The 10,867-nt window shown below is 61.3% G+C and overlaps 1 protein-coding gene across 1 annotated transcript; it reads right to left on the reverse strand.

Moving 5' to 3' along the window:
• Nucleotides 1-1,706: 1,706 nt before the first annotated feature.
• MYL10 (myosin light chain 10) lies at nucleotides 1,707-8,981 on the reverse strand. The gene is made up of 6 exons (XM_047089550.1): nucleotides 8,865-8,981; nucleotides 8,347-8,422; nucleotides 7,397-7,501; nucleotides 4,278-4,356; nucleotides 2,104-2,152; nucleotides 1,707-1,805 (listed from the first exon to the last, which is right to left on the reverse strand). The coding sequence occupies exons 1-6, from the start codon at nucleotides 8,979-8,981 to the stop codon at nucleotides 1,707-1,709; spliced, it is 525 nt and encodes a 174-aa protein (XP_046945506.1).
• Between the last annotated feature and the right edge of the window lie 1,886 nt (nucleotides 8,982-10,867).

The following is a 10,867-nucleotide window of genomic DNA, read 5'->3' on the forward strand; positions in this document are numbered from 1 at the left end:
GGAATGATTGCCAACGATTTCTCTCTGGGGGCAATGGTAATGTTCTAGATACAGACAGTGGTGATGGTTGCATGACCCTGGGAGTGTACTAACAGCCACTGAAGGGTACACTTTAAAAACGGTGGATTTTGGGGCGCCTGGGTGGCGTAGTCGGTTAAGCGTCCGACTTCAGCCAGGTCACGATCTCGCGGTCCGTGAGTTCGAGCCCCGCGTCGGGCTCTGGGCTGATGGCTCAGAGCCTGGAGCCTGTTTCCGAGTCTGTGTCTCCCTCTCTCTCTGCCCCTCCCCCGTTCATGCTCTGTCTCTCTCTGTCCCAAAAATAAATAAACGTTGAAAAAAAAAAAAAAGAGAAACTTTAAAAAAAATAAATAAATAAAATAAAATAAAATAAAAAAATAAAAACGGTGGATTTTATGGTACGTGAATTATATATCTCAATAAGAGGTTATTTTTAAATATATTCTCATTAAAATAAGTTAAAGAAGGAAGTATACTCTCTTGGTGTGTGTGTGTCTTGTTCTTTTTTAAAGACTTTAAATAATCTCTACACCCAACGTGGGGCTCGAACTCACAACCCCAAGAGCAAGAGTCACACACTCCTCCGACTGAGCCAGCCAGGCGCCCCTTTTGTGTGTCTTCTTCCGCACAATGTCATAGATCAGAGTCACCTTGTTACGGCGCGTGTCAGCTTCGTCTAACAGCTGTGTGGTGTTCCAATGTGTGGACATCTTACCATTTATTTATTTTAAGGTTTATTTATTTTTGAAACAGAGAGAAAGAGAGCACACGTCGGGGAGGGGCAGAGAGAGAGAGAGGGAGACACAGAATGTGAAGCAGGCTCCAGGCTCTGAACTGTCAGCACAGAGCCCAACGTGGGGCTCGAACCCACAAACCGAGCTCGTGACCCGAGCCGAAGTTGGACTCTTCACTGAGCCGCCAGGTGCCCCAGATTTTTGAAAAGTGTACTCGGGATACGAGATCTTTGTCAAAATCTATTCCCGGCACTGGGCTTTGCCTTTTCACACTCTTCAAGGCGTCTTTGCTGAGTGGAAGTTTTTAATTTTGAAGAAGTCCGTTTGATGAGCTTTTATTTCATGGTTGGTGCTCGGTGCATCCTGCTCAAGGAGTCCTCGCCTACTCCTTACGTGTCCCTTGCATCCACCCCCTCGTCTCCACCTTCTTGGCCTCAGCCCAGCTCCCAGCTGCCGGGTCCCCTCTGGGCTGCTCCGACCCCTCTCCCCGTGTCTCCACCCCGATTCTTGTCTTCCTCGCTGCGTGGCCTTCTGGCTCAGGGACAGGGCTTTCTCCTCTGCTGTGTCCCCCGGACTGGCACGGGGTCTGGCCCGCCCTAGGTGCCCCACCAAAGCTCCATAAATGAAGGCAATGTCCTGTGGCCCAGCTGGGGACCGTTAAAACTGTCAATTAGCTCTAAACACCAGCTCATCAGGAACATTTGAGCAAAGCTGGGGAAGTAAAAATTTTGGAAAAACCAACAACGCGGGAATGTTTCGCTTTCTCCCCCACCGGGGCATTAATCACAAAAACTCAGGCCTTGCTTGCACGATTTATTCTTGCTTTGCCCCCAGCCCATGGGGCGAGGGGAGCCTTTTCTTTACACGCATTGGCTGCGGGGCCTCCCCAGTGGCCGCCCCCGAAACACCGCCGGTGTTTGCCGCCTCCGAAGGTGGGGGGGGGGCCTTGGACCCCTAGTCCTTCTCTTCGCCGTGGGTGATGATGTAGCACAGACTCCTGTAGTCCAGGTTGCCACACACGTCTGGAGGGAAAGCCGCGAACATCTGCTTGACCTGGGGGAGGAGCAGGGAGTCGGCCCGGATGACGGTCGGGAGCAGGGGGTCACCCGAGGCCGTGGGGCACAACGTCGCTCCCCTCTCTGCGGTCGGAGGCAGGGCCAGAGGGCCCAGAGGCCGGGGTCCCACGGCCGCCCCCACCCATCCTTGTTCTCATCCAAGGGGGTCATCACCCCAGCATCTGAGGAAGAGCGATCTCCAGAGGAGGGGCTGCTGAGATGGGCCCGGGGCCGGCCCGCACCTTCCAGAAAGATCAGCAGCCCCGGGGGCGGAGCCCTGAGAAGCCCGCACTTACCTCCTCCTCACTGAACCGGTCCGCCTGGGTCATGAGTTTCTCTTTGATGCTGCTCAAAGAAGAGGAAGGGCCACGTTCAGGGGAAGGGCCACCCCGGGCGTGCGCGCGCAGATTCCGGGGGTCATGAGGGCAGGCAGGCTGTGGGGAGGAGCCCTGCCCCAGGAGGCACCAACCAGATGTCTGTGTCGCCTGGGGTGGACCCCTTGCCTCTCGGCCTCAGTTTCCTCCTTTGTAACACACACTCTCCTCCACACATCAGGCGGGGACCAAAAGAAGTGAACTTGGGGCCCTGACGTGACCTTAGGGCCCGCTCTGATGTCCCATCACGCAGTAATAATCAACCTCCAGGTCACGGAGGGGAGCCCCTCTTTCTCGGTTCTAGATGGACCACTATTCCAGCTGGTGCCTCTGGCTGACGTCTACACCGGGCTTTCGAGAGTACAAGCTGCTCGCGCTCAGCCATGTCCTGCCCGGGTCTCATTTGCTCCTCCTGGCCCTGGAAGTGAGTGCCAGCGGTCCCCCAGCACCAAGGGAAACCGAGGTTCAGGAAGGGTAAGGATTTGTGGTGGCGGGTGGGGCCCGTGTCCCTGGGTGGTCCTGGGGAGCAGCTGTCCTCGGGGCCCGGAGCAGCAGCAGGAGGTGGGGCAGGACAGGAGTAGATGGGCCCTCAGGGGACGCGGCGGGCGGGGGAGGGACCCCAGGCCCGAGCGCCAAGCGTCCCGTGGCGCCAGCATGGCAAGCCCGCTAAAGGCCGACGCACATTTTCCATTATTTACGTTACTGTGGGACAGTCACAGTTTCCAGCTCTCCGAGCTGGGGACTGTTCACAGACTCCGTCGCTGGCAGAGCCTCTGCTGTGGCCTGCCTGGCGGGCAGCCACGTCCTCCGGGTCCGATACCCTGGGGGGTGGGGCCTTGGGGTCCCAAACTGGGTCCCTAAGGTGTTCCTGGCCCCGCACTGGTGGACCCTGACCACCGCGGGGGTTGCCCTCAGTGCCTCCCAGGGTCCCCCAAGATGGGTGTGGGAACCGTGGACCCCTGGAGGAGGGGCGAAGGAGAGGGTCCCAGCCTGCAGGAACCCCGAACGTCCCCTTGTCTACCCCTGGCGAGCATGTGACTCACAACTTTGGGGGCTGGGGGTCGGTGAGAAGGTGTGAGAGTAGACAGACCCTCCCTGTTTCACCACTGCCCAGCCCCCCACCCCCACCCCTGTTATGTGATGATTCTAGCAGGCAGCAAATCTAGCCTCAAAGTCAAGGCCTCAAGCATCACAGTAATCCGCCAGAAAGCCCGTGCCTGGGGAGGAAACTTGCCTGTGTCCGGGTTACCCACAGGCCCGGAGAGACCTTGGAGGCTCTGAAGGGACCGCCCAGGGACAGTTCCATGTCCTAATCCCTGGGCAGGCTGCCCTTGCCCCCAGCCCTTAGCTCTCTGCTCAGTGCTCTCGCTGGGCTGAGGATAGCAGGCATCTGAGCCCCCACCTCTACAATGCCAGCCCAGTGGCCCGCCAGACAGCTGCCCTCAGCCGCTCACGCTGCGCGTCCCCAGCTGAGCTGGTCCCTTCCCGTGTCCCCTCCCCCATACCTCTCCCCAGAACCCTGGATCCTATTGGCACTGGCCTCTGGTGTTTCAACGACCCATCGGCTCCCCTCTGTCCCCACCCTCGCGATGACCGTAACCCCGTCCTTCCTCCACCAGGCTGGGAGTCATCTCGCCCCATCTGACTCCACCTCAGGCTCTCCCATGCCCCCAGGGTGGACCCGGAGTCCAGCCACCCCCTGGCCAAACTCGCAGTGCCAAGCCCTTGCCTTTCACCGCCGTGTTCCTGCATCTAGAATGTTCCCTTCCCCAGCCTAGGCAACCCATAGTCGCCCTTCAAGGCCCCCCTCTACCGCCACTCCCTCTCGCCACTGGGAAACCCACCCCTGGTGACTCCGTACTCCCTGTACAGTTCCACACAGAAGTGGGGACACTGAGGCCCGGAGAGGGGAAGGGGCACATCGAGTGACGGCTCAGCTGGGCAGGGCGGCGCCCTCCTGGCTCCCGGTCGCACGGTGCCCGAGCATCGGGTCGGGAGGACACTGAGCCGCCATCCAGCCTGACTTCACTCCAGCTCACTTGTCACCTGAGCCTCTGGGGAGAGAAAACCCAGAACGGAGGACAGAGGGGACTTACAAATCAGCCTTGACGAAACCTTTCCCTTCGGTGTCAAACACCTTGAAGGCGTGGAGAATGGTCTCCTCTGGGTCCGTACCTGGAAGCAGGACACACAAGGCAGGGAGAGAGCTCGGGTGATGAGGCCAGGCCAGGCCAGGCCAGGGCTGGGCGGGGGCTGGGGGTGGAGGGGCTTCCTCCCCTGCAGAGCGGGGGCCAGACCCAGTGGGAGCAAGAGAAGGGAGACTCCTGAGAAGCAAGGAGTGGGAGCAGCAGGAAGGGCTGTGAGCGGCCTGCCCCGCGGTGCGTGGACACCCCAACTGAGCACTTGGTTCGTGCCTCCCCCTCCTGACGACTGGCCTGAGTTTGGAGACGGAGGAACTGAAGCTCAGAGGTCGTGATCAGTGAGGTGGGGGCGGGGCACAGCCAGAGCAGTCCCCGCTTGACCGGCCCCGCAGCGCGGGTTTGGCATCAGAAGCGCGTCGACTACCACAACAGGGTCGAACGCCCAGCCCCCGGTTGTGCAGATGGGGAAACTGAGGCCCAGAGAGACTCAGGGTCTCGCCCAAGGCCTCACGGCTTCTGGATGACGGCAGGTGACCCGGTGACGCTTGCCTGAGCGCCTTGCCCTCTGCCACACTGCCACCCTGCTCACCGCGGCCCAGGGACGTCCCCTTCTTTCTTCGAGGCCCAGCTCCGTCACCAGTGAAATGGAGGCAAGGACGGTGGTTGCTGCCCGCCTCCCGGGATCAGTTGACAGAGACGGGTCGTCAATGGTAAAGATCTTGTCAAACACGGATCGATCACGGTCACAGACACCTCTGAGTGCGCCGTGCCATTTTATCTCACGGAACCCCCAGGACACCCCGTGGGGTAGGTATTGAGGTCCTCAGTTTGTCAAAGAGGAAACTGAGGCAGAGGGGGGCTCTGCGCTTGCCTGAGGCCCCCACTAATGAGGGGAGGGAGGGTTAGAAGCCAGGTCTTTGGACTCCAGAGCCCTCGCTTGTTGTGCTGCTCTGGGCTCCTGCCCGGCGGACTGGAGCCTTGCTAGGACAGGAGTCTTGCTGTCCGGGTCATTCGGTGCCTCTGAGGCTGGCCGAGCGACCGAGTGCTGGCCTGGGGGCTCATGGAGGGCGCGGCAGTGCGCTTCCTCTGGGGAGGGCAGCGGGGAGCCCGTGTGCCCGGCCCAGGGGCTCAGCCCAAGGTCCAGCTGGGGCAGAGCCCCAGGCCCTCACAGCCTGGCCGCGAAAGCAGAGAAGGGGTGCCCGAGGGATTATGGTGGGGGGCTGGGGGGAGCTCTCGGCCTCCCAGGGTTTTTGAAGAGCCCCGGCAGTAGGGGCAGGTGGCTCCAGCCCACTTTCCTGAGGACCAGCTACCCGGGGCTCAGGCCCAGTGGCCGGACAGTGACCACGGCCCGATCCTCCCGTCCCTCCTCCCAGAGAGGCTCTCTGCCCCGCGGACTGCGAACCTCACCAGAAGGGGTGCAGTGGCCGTTGGGACCAAGTGTCCGCGCCCCAATTAGAGGATGAGGCGGTGCCTGTCCTAGCCCCCGGCTCCTGTCCCCACCACTGGCCAAGCGTGCAGGCTCAGCCAAGTTCACATGACAGGCTCAGATGGAACCCCTGTCCCGCCACGCCCGCAAAAAATGAGAAAAAGCTGCAGTCTCTTGGCCCCGCCTGGCCCTGGGTCATAACTGTTAGCTCAGCCGTGCACGACATGAACTTCAGGCCCCCCTGCAGAATCACCGGCCGGGGTCACGCGTGTCTTTCCCAAGAGCGGACCCTGGGCCCAGCCCCTGGGTCCCAGTTCCAGCAATGACCCCTAACGGCTTCCCGTCCCGGAGGAGGGCCAGGCCCAGGCTCCATGTCTGGCCCTCGGTCTCCTCGTCGCCACCCGTGGGGGGGTGGGGCTGTTAGGTCACAGGTCAATTGTTGGCCTTCTAGCTCCAGGATCAGGCAGGACAGTGAGGACAGCGTGTGTAGAGGTTATTGTACCTTCTGGGAGGACACAGCCCATGAAGGTATTACGATTTCTTGCCAGACGCAATCTGTGATGCAGCTCCTGGGGGTCCACCCCTGCAGTGGGGTTGATGGTGGCCCCCAGAACATACGCCCATGTCCTCGTCTCCGGAACCTGGAAATGTCACCTTACTTGGAAAAAGGGCCTTTGCAGATGTAAGGAAATGTTGAGATGGGAAATCACCCTGGGCTAATCACCCTGGGCTGGTGGGCCCTAAATCCAGTGACAAGTGTCCTGCTGAGCTCAAGGCAGGGGGAGACGGACAGACAGAAGAGGAAGGAGCAGTGTGGCCACAGAGGCAGGATCTCCCCTAGAGCCTCTTGCCAGATGTCGGGCTTCCAGACTCCACAACTGAGAGAACACGTTGCTGCTTTTGCGAGCCACCAGCTTGTGGTTATTAACTAGAGTGACCTCAGGAAACGAACACAACCCCATTTTACAGACAAAAAAACCGAGGTGCAAAGCAGACGAGCCTTGCCCGGGGTCACCCTGGGGGTCAGCAGCCACAGCCCAGACTGGCCATTCCTTCTGACCCTAGAATCTTCCAGCCCAGGAAGATGTTACTGAGGGGTGGAAGGTAGCTCGACGCGGCCCGGAGAGAAAGGGACAGAGTTGCCCTGACCCCAGGGTGTGGTGGTAAGAGCTGGGAGCCGTGGTTAGGTTCTCTCCCCCGCCACTTTGATGCTGGGACACCCGGGGCAGGGGTGGTGACACCCCTCAGCCCCTTGGTCCTTTCCCTGCAAGCTGTGTGAGTGACCTGTCCAGCCCCGGGGTCAGCCACAGGAACTTCCAGAACCCCCTCCAGTGCCCCTGCTCCCATCAGCAGTGGGTAATGAGGCAGAGCAGGTAAGACGAGCCCGGGGGTAGGGAAGCGGGGCTGGGGCCCGTCCTGATGGTGGGCGGAGGGTTTTCTCACAAAACTGTCCCGTTGGCGCCCCCCACCCCCAGTCCTGCAGGCCGGTGTTATTACAGTTACCGCTACTCTGTGGTGTAGAGGCCCCTGGGGTGGGGTGTGTGCACCCAGGGGGCTGGCATCTGGGGGCTACACCTCGCTCCCAGCTGTCCGCACACAGGACCAGGCGGCCCAGCCGCTCTCCAGGGCCACCCGGGGCCTCACTCACCCTTCAGCTTCTCCCCGAACATGGTCAGGAAGACAGTGAAGTTGATGGGCCCGGGGGCCTCCTTCACCATGGCCTCCAGCTCCTCGTTCTTCACGTTGATGCGGCCTGGAGGAGGGGAGCAGTGGGGACACCCAGGAGCATAATGAGGGACAGAGGGGCCCCTGCCTGCAGGCAGTTCCGGGAGAGCAGAGCTCAGGACCAGGGAGCGTCCTACAGGGTCTCCCAGCTCGGCTGTCCTCAGGCCCTGCCTACCTTCCCCGGGGACCTCAGGAAGGGCGACACATTCAGCCACAGTCAGCGCTCCCAGCCTCCCCCACTCCCGCCACCACCTCAGCCTCCTTAGAAAGGAGAACCAGTTGGCGATTATCCCCATTTTGCAGATGAAGGAACTGAGGCCCAAAGAAGGTGGAGCCCAGGTGCATAGGGGCTGGAAGACCTGGGCTTCGGGGCTCATGGGCCCCGGGATGAGGTCAACTGGAGGTGGAGGACTCGGGTTCCCCATGGTCCCAGCGGACGGTCACATCTCCAGGAGCTCCAAGTTCAGTTCAGACGGGACTTGGTTATGCCCTCTCTCCCCGGCCTGACCCCCCCCCCATTCATGCCTGAAGGCCTCTCCCTGGGCCCTTAGAGGTGCAAAACCCTCCCCTGGTAACCAAAGCCGGGCAGCCTTGAGCCCTGCAGACGTGTTCAACCTCTTGCCCCAGCATCCCCCACTGCTCTCTTGACCCCTGACCCCACTCGGGCCTTCAAGGCCAGGCCTTTGCAAGGGCCATTCCCGCACCTGAAGGAGCACCCCCCCCCCACCCGCCAACCTTCCAGGCACCGGCTGCCCCTCCCCTGCCCCCCGACGGCACCCAAGCCCCTGTTGTCCCCAGCTGCCCGCTCCTCCCGGGAGGGCTGGGCTCGGTTCCGCCCCAAGCCCGGAACCTCCACAGCTGCTGGTCACGCACCCAAGGCAGCAAAGGTGTCTCTCAGGTCCTCCTTGTCGATGAAGCCATCCCGGTTCTGGTCCATGATGGTGAAGGCCTGGTGAGACGTGGGTACTGAACGGCCAGCGACCCAACCACCTGAGCCCCGGCTCCACAGACCCCACCGGCCGGCCGCTGTCCCGGCTCAGATGGCACCAGCCAGAGAGCGTTGGCTAACCCACTCTGCTCCCGCTGAGTGCCAGGTGCCACGCCCGTCCCTCCCCCTCATGCTCACAGCAACCCCATTTTACAGAGAGGGAAACTGAGGCTCAGAGAGCAGAAGGACTCTCCCGAGGTCACACAGCAAGCAAAGGAGGGGCGGGGGCTGCCCAAGGAAGACAAGTTACACCTCTAGACGGGGAGGGGCACCGGGGTGCCCCCTGAGAAGGGTGACGTCATCACCCCCAGGGACTGAGGGCGACCCAGGCCTCGCCAGCCCCATGGGTGCTTTCCGTGCGTTGCATTAACCCTCCCGGTGGCCCCAGAGGGCACTGACCAACCTCTTTAAACTCCTGGATCTGGGACTGATCAAACATGGAGAAGACATTGGAGCTGGCTCCGCCCTCCGCTCTCTTGCGGGCCCTTCTCGGTGCCTGTGAGATGCCAGCGGGGGGCATTGCAGAAACCCTTCCCCTGGAGGTCAGCCAAGCACCCGGCCCGCCCTTTCGTCCCACCTCCCAGAGTGTCACAGTCCCAAACGACACGGCCACCCCCGGCTGTGGGGTGTAGCAGACAGACAGGGCTCCTGAGGAAGCCTTGCGGATCTGCTGAGGCCAGGGGCCTGGGGGCCCCCTCCCCACCCCACGGGCCAGTCAGTGGCTTCCTGAGCTGGCGGGGGGAGACCCAGGCAGGACAGCAGAGAGGACACCGTCCGGCCACGGCTCCCTGTGTCCATCCCATCTGCGGGCTCCCCTGCGCCCACCCAGGGCCCGGCTCAGAGTGCGGATCCGTCGGGAAACGGCTGCCCAGAGCTCAGGGCCCATCTCCGCAGCAGGTAGCGCAGGAGGCCACCCACGTGGAGGGTCTCCGGCCAGCCTTCCTGCCTCCACTTGCTTCCTTCAGGATATCAGGGGCCCGAGAGCCCACTGCTACGCATTCCCTGCAAGCTTTGGGTCCCCAAGATTCCCCCAGGGGGCCTTTCCCTCAGCAGCCATCACCAGGGCTCAGGCTTGGCTGGCGGTGCAAGCAAGGACAGCCCGGGAGGGGGAAGGCGGGGTCCCCACCACGGACAGCGGCTTCCCGCCCCCAGCCCCCGCCTCCATCTCAGCGGGCACCGCCCTCCGTGCCAAGCCCCCTGCCTACCCCACCCCACAGCGTGGGCTCCCCCTGCACCCCAGCCCCTGTGTGGTCTCCCCTCCCCGAGCTCACTCCTTCCCCCCACCCCCACTCCCCCTCCGGCTCCCAGGCTGACTTATAATTAGCTTTTACTGGGTGCTTTGTCTCCACTAATCCTTTGAAAGGGGGCTGGCAGGGTAGCCAGGACGTTATGATGCTGTAAAACCTCTGTAATATTTATAAATCCCTTCAGACATCATAAAGAAAGGAACCTCCCTGAGGAGCTCATCTCACATAATTACATATACATTTCCCTCTGATTAATAAAAAACAATCACTTCCGTCTGTGGGATATTCTGCCCTTTCTCTTCTCAGACCTGCCCTCGACCTTGGCTTCCCCCATCCCTGCCTCAGCCAGCCTTTCATGTCCCTCTTGTGGAACGTTGCCCCACTGTGTGCCGGGCCCTCTTCCAGAACCCCCAAGAGGAGACGGGACCCTGAGCCCCAGAGCCCTGACCTGCCTCTGATCTCCCAGCTGGGACCCCGGCCAGCCCAGCTGTCTTGGAAATTGCCTTTTGCACTGTACCCCTAGAAAATAAAAAATCTTCTGAACGGAACACCTCGGGGCAGAAGGGGGTCACCGGACCTGAGTTCTAATCCTGGCTCTGCTGCTCACAGCCCCGTGATATTGAGAAAATCAGTGGCCTTCTCTGAGTCTCAGTGTCCCCATTTATGAAACCAAGGTAATGCCTCCTTCCGAGCATCAGGACATTTATTAGGCACCTGCTGACCTCCAGCCAGGCCTTGTGCCCAGTCCCAGGGACCCAGAGCTGAATCAGGCCCTGTCTTGTCCCCAAGGAGCCCCCAGTCCAGCCGGGAGACAGGTGATCAGTGGAGAGCGATAGAGGGAGAGGCAGACACTGAGGACACAGAGAAGCCCCTGGGCCACTGGGCCACTCAGGGCAGACCTCCCGGAGGGGGTGGCTTCTGAGCTGAGGCTTGACAGCCGGGTCCGAGTTCTCAGGCCAAGAGGAAGATCGAAGGTGTGAGACACAGAGACGTGAAAGAGCGGTGCTGTTGAGACCCTGTAGGGACACCCAAGGGGCTGGAGACAGGGACAGGGGGAGGGCAGCAGGACGGGCCCCATGCCAGTGTGCGTGGGACCCAGGCTATCCTGGAGTATCAACCCCGACCCCCCCCCCCCAGGAACCATGTCCTCTGTCAATGG

Source organism: Lynx rufus, unplaced genomic scaffold, assembly GCF_022079265.1.
Source record: "Lynx rufus isolate CCGP_SWC_20201006 ecotype Redwood Valley unplaced genomic scaffold, mLynRuf1.p SCAF_27, whole genome shotgun sequence".
In the NCBI taxonomy this organism is placed as follows: domain Eukaryota; kingdom Metazoa; phylum Chordata; class Mammalia; order Carnivora; family Felidae; genus Lynx; species Lynx rufus.